Source organism: Malurus melanocephalus, unplaced genomic scaffold (genome assembly GCF_030028575.1).
Source record: "Malurus melanocephalus ecotype Western Australia unplaced genomic scaffold, MMel_1.1 scaffold_7, whole genome shotgun sequence".
Lineage (NCBI taxonomy): Eukaryota > Metazoa > Chordata > Aves > Passeriformes > Maluridae > Malurus > Malurus melanocephalus.
Genome location: NW_026623239.1, coordinates 1897961 through 1914049, shown reverse-complemented (window position 1 = coordinate 1914049; position 16089 = coordinate 1897961). Strand labels below are relative to the sequence as shown.

Below are 16089 nucleotides of genomic sequence, written 5' to 3'. Positions count from 1 at the left end.
ATGCATCTGACATCTCACACCACTATGGCTATTAAAGCAAGAGCAAAGTGTGGATTTTTATGATGTTTAGGCTCGGAGACATATTCAATGCGGTACTAGCAAAGCTAAAGCATGGTCCATGCAAATAAGAAATACATTTTACATGTTTTCTTGTCAAGTGTTAGTCGTCTCTTGTTCCAATACAAAACAAGGTTGAAAACACCTCTTGTATTTAATGCACAGTGAATTTTATACAAGCTTGTAATAGTCATAATCCCCATGAAAAAACACAGAGTTAAAGGCATTTTGGCCCCCCGTGTTTTTTCTCACCTCCAAGATGAAGRTGTTGTAGTATGGTAATGCCTTGAATAACCTTTGTACAACACCATTGAAGAGTGACTGAGACTTTAGGATAGCCAAGAACAAGTAAGCCAAAAACTTCTGCAAACAGACAGAATTTGATCTACAAAATGAGCATGAACAGCAACAATTGGTAAACAGAAGCTGCTTTGCAGTTGAGGAGTTTAAATGGATATGTCAAACCTGCTTCCCCCTTGAATTTACTGTACATCAGTACATTCAAGATTAAGTTGTGGGAATAATTAACAAAGGTACATCTTCTGTTAAAATCTTAGAAGTAGTTTTCTAAGACTTTTCAGTAATGGTGAGACTTGCTCAGTGTGCACATAGGTAGCATGTGCATTTTATMATTTCACTCTTGAGGTAACTAGAGTTTCATTAAGCTCCTTCAGGTTTCCATGTGCATTTAAGATTAGTTCAATCTACAAATTAAAAATCCACCATTAATGCTAGTCTCTAAATCATGATAATAATTCACAAAAATAGTGCCTCAGTTCAAAGGGTTTGCATCTGGTGATTAATAATTTGAAACAGGGTAACCAAATTTTGCATTTATTTTTTAATATTGGGATGTTGAGAAGTACTAGATCTTTCATAAAAGCATATAACTACTTCCCTTTCCAATACTTATCTTTATTTCTCAGTCTTTAAAAATTAGTTTACTGAACTTTTTCAATTTGCATTTTCTGTTCGTTCAGTTACAGAAAACAAGTGAATTAAATAACATTAGAAATACTGGCATTTCAGTATTGTAGCATCTTGGTGGAACACAGTCACTTTTTTTTTTGGTATGATGCTCACTGATGTGTCCAAGAGTCAGTCCTTATTTTCATATCCTTCTTCTCCCACTCTGGCTATTGAAGTCAATCACCCCTTTTAGTCAAGGCATAATGAATGCAGAGAACACAGTTCATGTTCCACTTGGGGTTCCGATGTTTCCARTTTACTGGAAATACTATTTTTAAAGGGGTAAGTATTTCAGGGCCATCTATGATTTTAGATGCTTATAACTATCACCTTTTAAAATATGAGATTTAACATGTCTTTAGTAAATTCTACAAGTAATGTACTGGGAATCACTTCTTCATTCACTTGACACGTTATCTACTTGATATGTTTGCAGTCTAATTTGTTATTTAAGAATATGAACAAGGAAAATTTTCTGCCACTTAAAGCCACACCTCAATTCCAGCCAGAAAGAGTCCATGGTCATTAAAAAGCTATCAGATAAGTACTGACTACTTCCCCAATGAAGGAAGGAACAAAACCTCAAGGAAACCTGGAAAAAGAAGTACATAAGTTACATGGCAGAATTAGAGCTGGAACTGGCAGTCATTAAAAGTAACAGAATAAAGGCAGACACTTAAGAGCAATGAGGAAACAGCAAGTAAGGGCTGGATCAGCTAGCTAGTCACTGTATACTGGTAAACTAGGGGCCAAGAAAAAATTTGYTGGGGTGGGAGAAAAATTAAGAGCAGAAGAATGCTGGAGCAAACAGTATTAAGTRAGAATTATTCAGGGAACAAGCTGAATCTTAAATGAATAATTCAAATCYTCTTAAGTCATTTATCCAGGTCCAAAAATGCCTGTGGTAAAGAAAGAAATCTAAACCATTACTGTGGGTTTTACATTATTGGACGGTCACATTTTTTTCATTCAACTTCAGAGGATAAAAATTATCTACAAACTCAGCATAAATGTTGACCTTCTACAACTAGCTGGCATGATACAATGACCTACAGCTCTTCTTCACTTCAAGATCTTAATGTATTTTTATTTTTTAAAACCAAAGCACAAGCCCCCCCAATACACACACAAAAATCAACCTTCTTGCATCACTTCTGCAGAGCACATTTGCAGTTTATCAGTAGTTTCATTTGTTAAGATCAAGTGAGGTGAAAGGCACCAATAGAACATTCTTTAAAGAGAACCAGACTAGTAGCTTATCTTAGGTAAACATACTGTCACACGGGAGAACAAACTACTTATATYTGTAAGGCCAGCAAGTGGACATACTACGAAAAAAATTGAAAAAAAGCCCTAGATAAAACTATGCAAATACCTTTGTCCTTGTRTACCCTCTAGTGGTTGTCGAAGTTGTACCCGCCTCACAGTAACTAAGCAGGAAACTTCCTCAAGACAGCACCAGTGGGCTTCCCTTTGCAATACCTCTCTTAAATAGATGGAGATTCATGTGATAAGGTTCTGAGCAGGCAAAAGTATAAATTATTTGGAATTTTAAGTTTTTAAGTTTACAACCTTACACCTTGTTAGTTTAATGCAGTAAATCCAGTTTTCTACTTAAAAAGCGCCAAGATACATCGAGCTATTCATGCAGCAAGCATTGAGGGCAAACGCCTCTGTAGCTCTGGCATACATCCATGCTGCATGCACACYGCAGCAACATCACTAAGTTGAGTATTAAGTTTCCAGGAATCCTCTGAGGCAGAAAAAAATCCGATACACAAGTTGCAGAGACAACATAAAAGCCACTTATGTTTCAAGCAGCAGTCCAAGACTATCGTACAAACGTGCTTTAAGCTGAACTGGCTGTTTTGTCTGTAYGTGCTGAAGAACTGGATTACATCAGGGACAAAAACTGTCATCCAGCGCAAGAACATTCTGCAAGCAAACAACTAACATTTAATTTAGTTCAGCTTAAACAAACATAGAAGATTGTACAACAGACATTTCAAATAAACTCACTAAAAATCCCCACCCGTCACACCCAAACTCCCCAATAAATAATAGCAAAGGTCAGCACTCCAGTCAAGGTATCAAGATGGAAAAAAACCCAAGTCAATCCTCATTGCTGTGACTTAGCAAAAGAATATAAATTGCATTCTATTTCATCAGTAGACCATGCGGTGAAACGCAAAAATTAGTGAGTCAAAAAGAGAATATATGCAGTAAGTTTTTAGCATCTCTTATCTATTTCTTCACGATCTGTAGATGCAACAGCTAGTTGCATCATTCTACTAAAGATGCAAGTCATTAAATAGTGTCAGAAAAAACACTTAAAAACTGCTGAAGAGCTCAGCCTTCAACAAATCACTACAAAATCTGTGCAAGAGGGAAGTATTTTGAGGCGTCTCATGATGCTGTGCCATTATTAATGAGGTACTTACATTACCAACATGATGAAGACAAAAGGTGGAGTAATTAGACTRTATACCAATTGCTAGGTATCACAAGAAAAAAAACCCGAAACACTGTCTTGAAATGACATGAGATAATGCATATTCAAGATGGAAACTTTATAAAGAACAGCATGCACACAACAGACGTACAATGTGTCAGAAGTAAACTGAACTCCTGGCTAGATGTACAACAGACATTACTTTTAATAAAAAGATTCTCTTATCTTCAGTACAGCATATAGACAGAGCTGTCCTGTCAGTCCTCCTGACAATTGGAATAGATTCCCTTCAGATACAGCAATTAGAAAGTCAGCAGCAAGAGCACTGGCTCCACTCTACAGATGGCAGATGCTTTTTCTGTTTTCTCAGGTGTTTTTTCTGTACCTCAAACGTACATTAGAAAAATGCCATGGGATCAGATAGCCTAGGCAGCTCTTTGCTAATGGTATTCACCCGCATCATGTGTTCATAGGCAGCAACGCAAAAATCTTTCTGTGTTTGTAACTTATGTTAGTTCTTTTGCCATTTTTGTAGAAAACACCTGCACAACTCTGTTGCCGGTCATTCATCCCCAGGCCTGAGTTTTGCAATAATGCAGTACAAGCTTGCCATCACTTCCAAAACACTGCAAGAAAAACAAAAAAACAAGACCTGTTACAATTATTCATGGACTAGCATACGCACGAAACAAAACAAACAAAAGCCCTCCCATCATATAAACGTGTCATGGAATATTTTTATGAGAAAGTTCTCTGTTACAATGAGAGGCAAGACAACACACTGCACAGGAGAGAATGCATTTCCTCAGACTGCATTTCCTGAGACAGCTCCTTGAATCACACTCATACAGATCTATGAATATCAACCACACTAAATGAAATGCAAGCTATTACTGCTAGAGGCAGTAACAGATTTCAGGTGYCAGAGGCATACTGGAAAATTCTGCTGAATACATTTGGAAAGGATGTTTAAGATTAAAGTTACCTCATAGAGGGTCCCCACTTCTTGGTCTGGAGATGGAGCAAAAGACTGGTTTACATATATGAACTGCAAGAAAACAAGAGAAAAGATATGGAGATCTCACAGAGATCTCATTGGGAGCAAAGAATCATTCTGCAGTCAAAAGGTCTGCTATAATCTTTAAGGATATAACAGAATACCATGAGTTACTATCTTCACTTCAGCGTGGAGGGGTAACATGACCATGAGGGGTCACCTCTGTCTGGACAGCCAGATCAAGCCAAAGTAAGCGTGCTGATTTCCTTTTCCTGAAAGCTGACCCATTTCTCTCCCATGCAGCAGCACAAAGTGAACTCCCCTGTTTAGCTGTTGCTCTTATTTCAAGTATCCAAAACACTTGCACTATTCCAGATTTGCTCCATTAGAATAGCTGCCATAGAATCTAGAAACATTTTGTTCTTTTTTCAAGTCATTCTCGCCACTTCCTGCTCCAAATGTATTTACACACATAGAAGCCATTCTGTAATGTCAGAGGGCCTTGGGATCTGCTGTGTGAGGTAGCAGTGGGTACTGGAGTATTATTTGTTATTTCTAAATAAGAGATATAAAATTCCTAGAGCTTGGTTCTTGAAGTACRGCTTTAGGCTTAAGCCACACTGGAAAGCTATGTGCTCCTAGTTTTTTCTTATTCTGAGACAATGAGATGATGGCCACTGAATTGTCCTGTTGAGAATGTCCTTAGTTAATACCTTACCTATTACTCTTGAGATATTAAACCATTGAAAAGCAAAACCCTTATCAATATCAGGTGAAGGGGAAGGCTAGTGACTTTATACCTATGTAGCTAAATACAGTCCTCCAAACCAAGAATTATTTCAGCCACATTTTAGATGACTACTTTAATAAGTATAGCTTTAACTGTATACCTTAAATAAAAGCTTTGAAGATGTTAAGAGTTCACTGCAGAAAAACAAAATCAGTGCAATTGTATTTCCAGCTCTTTCAGTGTTACACAACGTCACTTGTCATTGGCTTGTCATTTCTGTAGGAAGGAACCCATAAAAAATACAGGCAACTTGCTGCCCGAGGGCAACCACTTGCCCGATACCCATTTTTGAAAGCAGAATCAGTCCTACAATAATAAGTATACTGTTTGAGATAAAAGTTCTGAAGGAAACAGACACTCAGATTCAGAAAGCTGATCCCAAACACTCTGGAATTTTTTTCCAAATATKCCATCTCAATATTCAATTCCTCCAGGTAAAGGGTGCCTAGGAATATTTCCCTARGATGCACTACTGCCCAGTGTGCAACAGCTCTGCCGGGCAGCATCAGACACCAGAAAATACAGACACTGCAAAAGGCCCACACATCAGGGCTGAGCACACCCAAAACACGCTGCTACAGCTCTCCTTCATGTTACACCCTGGTGTCCACCTGGAATAGTTCTGTCGATGCTCCTACTCCAAGTGTCCTACTGGAAGCTGTAGCCTGGATTCAAACAGCGTCTTTGCAGCGTTTGTCAGCGTGGGCTCTGCGCGCGCAACTACCCCTGGTGCCCGCCCGTACCAGCTGCTCGGAGGCCATCAGCTTGAGAAACTTCTTGATGAAATCCACGAGTCCCTGGATGGTCCGGGTCCGCTCCACCGCCCACTTCTTGGTCCTCATGATGGGGGTGTCGCCCACGGCCTTCAGCAGCACATCAACTGCGGGAAGCGACGCGTCACAGTGGGCCCGCCCCTCGCCGCTGATTGGCCCGCACCGCCCGGTCCCACCCCCCATTGGCCACCGCGCCCGCCCGTCACCGCGCCCGCCCGCCCCGCCGGAGGCCTCTCGCCTCAGTACTTTTCTTTTTCGCGTCTCCCGCGGGCTCCTCGGTGCTCGGCGACCCGGCTGGAGGCGGGCCCGGCTCGGCGGCCCCGGCCACAGTCCCGCCCTCCGGGGCCTCCTCCCCGCCGTCGCTCCGGCCACCGCTCTGCGCCGCGGCGGGCGGCGGCTGCTCCTCGGGCTCCGCCATGATGCCGCTGCTGGGCAGGCGGCGGGAAGTGACGCCACGCGACGGGGGCGGTATTGGCCCTGCAAGGCGTTTTGTCCCTCGTGGGACGCCACCTTCCCGTCACGTGACACGCCGGCGCGTCAGGGGTGCGCGAGTGTCCCGCCGGCACGGCCGCGCCCCGCCGTTCACGTGGTGCGCGCGCCCCGCCGCCAGCGCCCCGAGAGCGGGACCGGGACCGGGACCGGGGTGGTGAGGGACGGGAACAGGAGAAGGGACGAGAGGAGGACGAGGAGGAGGACGAGGAAGGGAGGGGGGACACAGCACAGCTCGTCCGGCAGCCGCCGCCGGCCGCCACCGCCGCCCCACCATGATCAAAGCCATCCTCATCTTCAACAACCACGGCAAGCCGCGGCTCTCCAAGTTCTACCAGCGCTATGTACGGGCGGGCCGGGGCTCSGCGGGGCGGCCGTGTGAGGGGTCGGGCCGCGGATGGGCGGCGCCTGTCTGGGGSTGTACGCGGGGCCCCCCGGCCGGGCCGGTTGCGATGGGCCCAGGGCACAGCCGTGGGGAAAGGGACGGTGCTGAGACCCTGTACGTGAGGCTTCCATGAAAGCCAGCGGTTTTTTTCAGTGGGATTTGCCTTTTAGTAATTCCGAAGGTGCAGGCGGGAGTTGAGGGACGGGGGGGAAGGAGGGCAGGCTTGATTCTCCAAGCTGCTGTGTGGGAGCGCTGCTCTCAGCTCTGCTGTCCGGCGTGGTGCTGCGTGTCTCCGTGCTGTGGCACAGCTGCCAGAAYGGGAGAGATGAGCTCTTAAACAGGACCGCTTCTTTTGGAAAGTCAGTGTACTATAAGAATACAGTTGACATGAAAATGTATTGAACTAGAAAAGTGTCTTCTTTTACATGGTAGAAGGCAAGTAGCAAAGCAGCGCTGAAAATGCAGCACAAGCACTCAATCTGAATAGAAAGAAAGGGCRGTGAAAGCCCTTGATTTAGTTGGGGTAAGAGATTTTGAAGTAATATTTTGCAGATACTGCTTTTCCCAGCAGACATGTCGAGGTCTGCTTGGGCATTAAAACACAAGAAAGCAACTGGTATTTCTTCAAGTTATGTAAACAAATTACTCTTTTTCAGTAGTGCAATTACTTACTTGAATTAATGGCCCCTTTCCTGGCTGTTACAGAAGTCATACTTCATTGGAAAGGATGTATCTTACTTGTACACCTCAGAGCAGAAATGATGACTGTGGCACTTCAGTTTGCGTGGTTTGACTTTGAATTAAAGGAGTGTAACTGATACAGGTCATTCYCATGTGTGACTGAAAGAGAAGGAGTGGACTAAATGGCCAGAGGATACCAGATTTTTCTTGTAAAAATAAGATCTACTAATTTCATAACTGGACTTTCATAACAAATTCTCAGTGCTTAAAGTAGGGAAACATGTTTGTATTAACAAAATACTTTGGAGTTTTGAAAATGTGAATAGCAAACGAAACTAAGAAACTTTGTGGTGCAATCATCTAGATTGTCTTTTTATGTGTTATTTCAATAGCGTATATTTACGTACCTTTTGAAGCTTATGCATTCTTTAATGCGTACTGAACCAGTACTGGAGGCAAATCTCAGTTTTTTTTCTACAAGTGGGAAGATCTCCTGCTTTCTAGAGAGATTAATTTGGTCAAATCTGTGAAAGAGGTATTTATTTGTTTCATAATACCAAAACTTAAGAAATGTGTCTTAACATTTTTAGCTGGTATATATGAGACTGGAAACTGCATAAAATGTAGTTAATAATATTTTGCAGTTAGGTAGAAAAAGTATAATTTGTGGCAATTAAATAGGAAGATGTATGTAATAATTTCATAGTTGAAAATACAGACCAGTGGCCATAATTTCAAAGTTAAAAATTAGGTTTCTAAAGAGTCAGAAGAATTCAGTCCCAGAAACAATGTTTCTGATCTGCTGAGAATTAAGGTCATGGCTTAGGAGCACCTGTTGCTCATGGTGCTCTTGTGTTTTAGGCTATTTCTAGAAGTGTTATATACTGTGGAATTTTTAGCTGCCCTGGGCCCTTCGGGCTTTGGAGATTTTGTTTTACTCTCTGTTTATGGATGAAAGTAGTTTCAAAGCATGCCTGTAGCCATTCAGGCTGTGTTAAAGACATAAAAGATTCAGAATAATGAGAACACTTCCAGTTTACTTAAAAAACCTAGTTTAGGTTCATTTTTTACAGAAGTTTCTTAAAAACTAATTTTTTCACATTTTTCAGTAATACATTCTTCTGCAACTTGTAAGTATGTCTTTTTGTGTTGAAATGATGTAAACGATATACATCTTGTTAACTGGCAGATTTAAGGCTTCAAAAAGAAATAGTTTGAGAGTGCTGCTACAATTCATGTTTTATTATTACTGTGTGCTGTGTGCTGTCAATCCTTTCAGCAAAGTCTATTTTCTTTCACAGAGTGAAGATACTCAGCAACAGATTATCAGAGAAACTTTCCACTTAGTATCAAAACGTGATGAAAATGTCTGTAATTTTCTAGAAGGAGGACTGTAAGTATGAATAAAATAAATGTAAAAAGTATCAAAAAGTATMAACTGAAATAAATGTGCAGTACTTACCGAATTCCAAGTATTTTTACTGCTGTTTGCAGTATAACTTTTCACAGCTGCAATGTAAATGCCATGTCACTTGAAATTTTCTTATAACACTCGGAATGGTATCATGTTGCACCAGGTGTACATATTCAATAAAACTGKTTTTTTTCCTAGTCCTGTGATGGCCACAGTGCCATATCTAGTGCAATGACTGTTTCAGATACAAAGATGGGGAAGGAACAGGCAGATGTTGTTCTGCTATAATCAAGCTAAAGATTTCTGGTCMCATTTTAAGAGGCAATGACATTTGCAATATTCACTGAATCRTAGAATCAGAATATTCTGAGTGGAAGGGRTCCAAAAGGATTGTTAAATCTAGCTCTTAAGCTAGCAGGCTGTGCAAGGATCCACAATCCACAACCTTGTTTTTAGCAACATGCTCTGACCAACAGAGCTAAATTTTTAGAAAGCTAAAATATTGTGGAGCTGTTGCTTTGGCTTGAACTAAGATTTGAGTGGACAGCCTTTCATAGGAGGATTCCTCTGCGTTTTTAGCAGGATCTGGGCTTGTTGTATAAACTAGAAAGAAAAAAGTAGGTTTCAAATGTGCTAACTAGTATAGTTTCAATTAAGACATTTTATTAATGAAGAAACCTACAGAAAGGTAGGAGGAATGTCAGACTTGTTTATATCTCTTTCTGTCTCAAGTAGTCTGTTTTGAATGGGCTTCATTGTTTTTGAAAGTTGTCTTGCTTTAGTGGAAGAAATTCTGAAATAGRCCTGTTTTATTTTGATGCATTTATTGGCCATCAAGAGTAAACAGTTGAAAAGCCATCTTCTAGGAAAAGGGATCATAATGGGTGGAATAAAAATAAGCTTATGATCTCCGATCTATGAGATAGATTGTCATAGTCTGCTAAGTATTATATGTATGGGAATTTCTGGCTGGTGAAAGCTAGTCTGCTAACACCTAGATTTTCTGTGTGCAGTCAGTTAAATGCTTAGCTGTACCATGTCAGCTATGACGTCTTTTTTCTTGATCAAAATGATTCTTGATTTTTTTTATAAAGGTTTTTTTATATTTGAATTGTTCTTTTCCAACTACTCAACTGATGATTCTTTCATTAGGTTCTTGCAGGTGATGTTAAATTAGAAACATTCTGGCTTGAATTCTGTAAGTGAAAGACGACTGACATTTGGAGCTTTTAAAAAAAAATCACTGATGCTTAACAAAACTAAACTGAGACAGAACACAATTTTGGCTTTCCTCCTACTGCTCGATCCTAGGGCTACCATTTCAATATTCAGTATCTTTTTGCAGAACAGGTATCACTTTGTAGTTTACYGAAAGGCCTCAACAGTTTATGTGTAGAGCTAGCTGTGTGCACTTCAGACATGAAGTATTTGAAAGAATTGGGTAAATAAATCACAACAGAAGAATATTTAATTGCCATTTCTTTTCAGTTTCCTGTTTGTTTGTAGTAGTGTTGTCTGATCTGTAATTGTAGTTCCGGTTGTTCAGAAGCAAAGGGTTCTCCTTCCCTGCCCCATCCCTRCTCTCTGCTAAGGGCCTCTTACAGTTCAAAGCARTGATCTGATGTAGATGTCCTTTGCGCCTCTTTTTGGAAGGCTGTAGCAGAAGAGTGGGAGAGCATACGTCTTTAGACCTCTTCTCATTCACTGCCATGATAATTAGCGAGTCCATACAAATATAATTGCTTCTGTGACTGTAACATTGCATCATAAATGGTTGCTTGTAGTACAATCCTACTTCTCCAAATGTTTTCTGACACAAGTGTTACATTTTCTTGGTTATTAAATGGATCATAAACCTAATTTAAGGCTTTTTTGGTAATCCCAACCCCAGTCTTCATTATAGTTTTCTTTCTCTCTTGATGCTTCTCTGAGAAGGTCAGGGAAGGATTCATAGGCATACACTGTTAATCTCTAAAGCAGGTTAATCCCTGTCCAGTACCTGCCTATTAGTGTGGAATGGAAGTATGTTTAATACCCCTTTTTATGATCTGTTTGAATTTGTTTTAATAAAAGGGTGCACATGTTGATGTCATTATTGTCCATATGGGTAACAATGACTGTGTTTGTGTGGTAAATGTAAGTTGATTTGTCTTGGTACGTAGCCTTTCACTGGAATTATATCACAAAATAAAAGTTGTGATTTAGTTGGATTTGGGRGAGCTCCAGCTGTTAACAACAGGCCTCCTGTTAATTGAAATAACTGTGAGGATTTGCCCAGCTTTTCCTGAGATGCTGACTAAGCTTTCCTTGTATTGTTTCGTCTTTAGATTAATAGGTGGATCTGATAACAAACTAATCTACCGACACTATGCCACCTTGTATTTTGTCTTCTGTGTGGATTCCTCAGAAAGTGAGCTTGGTATTTTAGACCTCATACAAGTAAGTTTTCTTTGCTGTTTCGTGGGGTTTTCTTTGTTTTCTTTTATTCCTAATGTGTGAAACTCAAATTTGAAGTACCTTAAAACTTAAATATTCAGCTCTGCCTTTTTTTTTTTTTTTTTTTTTTTTTTTTTTTTTTTTTTTTTTTTTTTTTTTTTTTTGGTAATATTTGGAAGTGAAGGTCTCTTTCATACTGTGAACATATCAATAAGTGCTGAGCATTATTTTTAGATTGACTGCAGTTTTCTGGCCTGTCTTTGAAGAAGTTGTTTTCCAAGTTGATGAGGAAGTAAGGAAACTGTAACCTCCTGAACACAAAACTATTTTTTGTTTTAGCTATTCAAGACCTTCTTTTGGCTGCAGGTAAAAATAGTGCAGTTCAAACATTTACTAGACAAGTGTAGATTATGAGAACTTTGATATGGAATGCTCTGTATGTGTTTATGCCTAGACCCACACACACGCATGYRTGTATTTATATATATGTATATATGTATATATTCGCTACAAGTGTATTACGGATAAATATATCCAAAACCTCTTTGGATTAAGCTTTCTTCATGGCTAATGAGCTTTTTGACAGGTCCCTAGAAAAGGAAGGCAGGTGCTCCCCTAGGTATGTGTTCTGCACCAGGGAAATTGGGGTGGGTAGGGTGGGGATTGGTTAAGAGAAAGAAGTCTGGTAAGTTGAGGCTCTTTGTGAATCTCAGTGAGAAAGGCTYAACAGCACAAATGGCTTAACAAGATAGAACAGAGTAAGACAATGAATGTAGATAGTAAATGTTACWCTCCTTTAGATGCTGGGCATGCCCTGTTCATGTGGAGCCCAGGTGGATTTTCCCACAGTGCGCAATGCAGAGCAGATTCTGCCTGTGAAAAGAAGCTTTCCCATTTTTGGATCTTTGAGCTATTATGTAATTTCCTCACAGGAAAACAACTCTTCCTAAAGGATATTTTTAGGAGAACTTTTTGCTGCATTTTGAGGTCATGACGAGGCTACACAGGTGGTGTGTTCACTGTTACCGCATGGGAGCTTCCTGAGGGCTCCTCCATTACAGTGAACTGGCTGAGTTTATCCCTTAGCCAAGGAATTTGTGCAACACAGCACAGTCTCATAGTCAGGATCAGTACCTTCCATTCCTACAGATCACCTTTGCCAAGGACATCGTAGATTATAGATTATATTGAGAAGATACAGGCTGTTCAGCCCTGTAGAGGAGACAGGGTCTCTTTAAGATCGTTGATTTCTCAAGACAATGTCTTCTGCAGGGCTTCCAGGTGTGGTTTCATAGAATCATAAAGTAGACAGAGTTGAAAGGGACCCATCAGGATTTTTAAGTTCAACTCCTGACCTTGCCCAGAACACCTCAAGAATCACACCGTGTGTCTGAAAGCATTGTCCAAACGCTTCTTAAACTCAGGCAGGCTTGGTGCTGTACTTACTATTTAAACTGCTAAATATGTCTGTATCAACTTAGTAGAAACACCATGTTTGATAATATGAACGCTCCTAAGGCAAGAGACCTCTGACTGAATCGGTGATACTTTTAAGTTAAAACTTGTAAATAAACAGTTTCACTGATGATCATTGTGAACTCCAATGTGGCAAAAATAGTTTCACACCATGAAGTGATTTATGTTATTGCATAATATAGGTCTCAGATATATATCTATATATTAAACAGTAAGTATAACTTACTCTTAAGCCTTTCAAAAGCTTGGACATCAAGAGAATTGATTACGTACATAAAATCTGTCCCAAGACGTGAGCCTGTGTCTGTTCATTATTTCACTGTGAGTCTTAAAGGCCTCACAATTCCCTGCAGACTTTTCTTGAAGCTGCGTATCTTCTCCAGGAGATCTCTTAGTCTTCAGAGCCGCACTCCAGTGTTGCTCTTCTGGACAGTAGATCCAGAAAAGTGCCTGTCTGGGTAGCAGGGAAGGAGACTCCTTTCTGGATTTTTAGATCATCTTTGGTCACAAAGCATTCTACAAAATCTGAACAGGGTTAAGTTAACAAGTAAGGTAAATTATGGCTTTACCTGTTCATAGCAGTTTGTTATGTGGGGCTGTTTAGTTGCATGTTGTGTAGTGCTTGTTCTTACGTGGAACTGCTAAAATATTTATGAACAGAGAAGAAGCATATTTGTACATAGACATATTTGTACAACCTAAATTGTACATTCAGGTGTTGAAGCAAATTGCTTGAACTTACTACTACCTACCAAAAATTCTTTGATGGATTTTAGTCTCCTAGTCTTTGTATTTCACACTTTTTCCAAAAATGTTTCCCAGTGTTTAATTATATGTCAGTATAATTGCTTAAAGGAAGCTGAAATAATAGAATTTGTAAAAATATTTTTCCTGACCTGATTGATTTTGTTTAAAATCATACCGTCTCACCACTGTGCCTACTGCTGTAGGAGCTGTTCCAGTTTCTCTTAATCATTGTAATTCAACCACTTGATTGTAGTATAGAGTATACAGAGATAAATTAAATATTTTTAATTTCCAGACTCGCTCAGAAGAAGGATCTCTTTAATCCTCTTAGCAGTAGCAAAGAGAATTAAATGTGTCTTTCAAGAGAGCCCTTGAATGTTTATTATTGCATCTCCACCCCACATGCAATGCAGACTGGCAGTATATACACAGATATATTGAGTCATAAACTTCGTTTTTTCCTGAGAAGTGTTGAATCATTTTTATACATCTGTGTTTACTGTAGTTCACAGATAACATGGGTAAGAGTAAGGTATCCGGACTTTGTTATGAGTCATGCATATAATGTATTGTTTAAGTAAGTAGATAAGTAAAGGACCAGTTTATGATGGAAAGTGAATTGGTGAAATCAACCTAGAACTCAGTATAGCATTTAAGAGCATTCTGTCATGTAAACTGAGTAAATGCGTAGGAGATTAGATTACATTCGGCAGTCTGCAGTTCTTTTCAGCAAAGTTTCTGTTGTAATTCTTAAGTTACCTGTGAAACAACTCTGACCTCATGGCAATATAGGTGGCATTTACAAAAGTAAGCCTTGACTCAGGCTTAATGAGTTTGCTGTATGCGTTGCAAGTCATAGACTCTGCCTCAGCTTTGATACTGTCTTCAACTTGGATTTYGGTGTTCAAATACCTAAGGCAAATTGACAGTTAATTTTTGACCATTTTCTTACTTTCTTTTCTAAATATAAAAATAAATTTCTTTATATTGTATTTGCTTACTTAGATTTGATGTAGGTCAGCATCTGTGCTATGCTTGAGTTTTGCAGTCTTTTGGATTCAGTGTAAGTTCTGTTACGCTATTTTAGAGCCTTTGTGTTAGCCTGTGAAATGTAAGGCATTAGCACATGGAAAGAAAATTTGTGTGAAAGCGTAACTAACTTTATGCTGCCATAAGGAAAAAATGAGGGACATTTACAGTGCTAYCTAAACTATCTTATGGACCTATGTCAGGTCTAAGAATTGTAGATGGTCTTGGCCCACTGTTGTACTTCAAAGATACAGTGACTCAGCAAGCAGTGGAGTCTGTGAGATCAGTCTTCCATAGGAGATTCTGTAGARCCTTGCAAGATCATGTTGTTCAGTGAGATGCGTGTGAGAAATGCAGTGCATTTCATGTAATGTGTTTTTCTCAGTTCTTAACAATAARTGATCCTGACCAGAGATGCTTTTATGCTAATTTAAAAAAAAATGGAGGCATAGGACTGGGATCAGAACTCTCTAGGGGCAGATTGAATGACTTCTGTCCTCAGRTTTACCATTGCTGTTTAGCTAAGGAAGAAGGAGAGGATTTTCTTTTTATATGCCTGTTGTTTTTAACTCATCTTTTGTAACTGCTTTGTTTATTATTTGACATTATCTACACTCAGATTTAATTGATTAGGTATTCTGAGTTTTCTACTACCCTTATTATCTTCCTAATACTAATGTATGATTTTTTTTCCTTTTTTGTCTCATTTGCTTAYTCTGAAAACAAGCCATTCATTGTAAAACTGATGTTTTATGTTTTGATGTATTGCTGAGTAGAGGGGGCTCCTGGCTTGTGTACATCTAATAAAAATGTGGTATTTTGTTTCATATGCTTTATGCTCATGGTGTGTGTCTGGCTTTATTGAAGCATATTTCTTACAAAAAAAAGGTGTGTGGGTTTTCCTTTTATTTCCCCTGTTTTCTGTTTACTTATGTGGAGGTGTGAATGGGTTTTTCTTTGTACTATAAAAGATTATAATTTCAAAAATTAAGCACAAGGGGGAGCTAGTAATTCATTGTACATCCTTATTTTCCTGCTATTTYGCTCATTTATTTGTGTTATTCTTCCAGTAACATCACAAGGTGCATCTGAAGTGATTTGTGTGGAGAGTGTGTATGTCCCAAAACAACCAATGTGTTTTCTSTTCTGGTTATTGATTCACAACTCTGCAGCATCTGAAATGATTACTGAAGTACTTAAATTTCAGCACTGTTTGCCATAGTGTGCAATTCTTTTGACTCAACTAAATTCTGATGAAAGTGGCTCTAATTTTACTTACCATTTCAATTAGTGAAGGCATCTTAAAACGGGCCAGGCAATGTTAGTGTAAAAAATTCAGCTTTCCTTGCAGACTAACATAATATAACATAATATAACATAATATAACATAATAT

At 39.5% G+C, this 16089-nt stretch overlaps 2 protein-coding genes across 2 annotated transcripts in view; one reads left to right on the top strand and one right to left on the bottom strand.

The window, feature by feature from the left end:
- Positions 1 to 3575: 3575 nt before the first annotated feature.
- Positions 3576 to 6489, bottom strand: ATG12 (autophagy related 12). Its single transcript, XM_057372374.1, has 4 exons — positions 6285 to 6489; positions 6009 to 6145; positions 4464 to 4526; positions 3576 to 4104 (listed from the first exon to the last, which is right to left on the bottom strand). The coding sequence occupies exons 1-4, from the start codon at positions 6454 to 6456 to the stop codon at positions 4045 to 4047; spliced, it is 432 nt and encodes a 143-aa protein (XP_057228357.1). The 5' UTR covers positions 6457 to 6489; the 3' UTR covers positions 3576 to 4044.
- A 73-nt stretch (positions 6490 to 6562) lies between these two features.
- AP3S1 (adaptor related protein complex 3 subunit sigma 1) overlaps positions 6563 to 16089 on the top strand; it is a 28574-nt gene continuing 19047 nt past the window's right edge. The window contains exons 1-3 of the mRNA XM_057372362.1: positions 6563 to 6871; positions 8895 to 8986; positions 11335 to 11446. Coding sequence (XP_057228345.1) covers positions 6803 to 6871; positions 8895 to 8986; positions 11335 to 11446 — 273 coding nt within the window. The 5' untranslated portion in view covers positions 6563 to 6802. The remainder of the gene's footprint in view (positions 6872 to 8894; positions 8987 to 11334; positions 11447 to 16089) is intronic.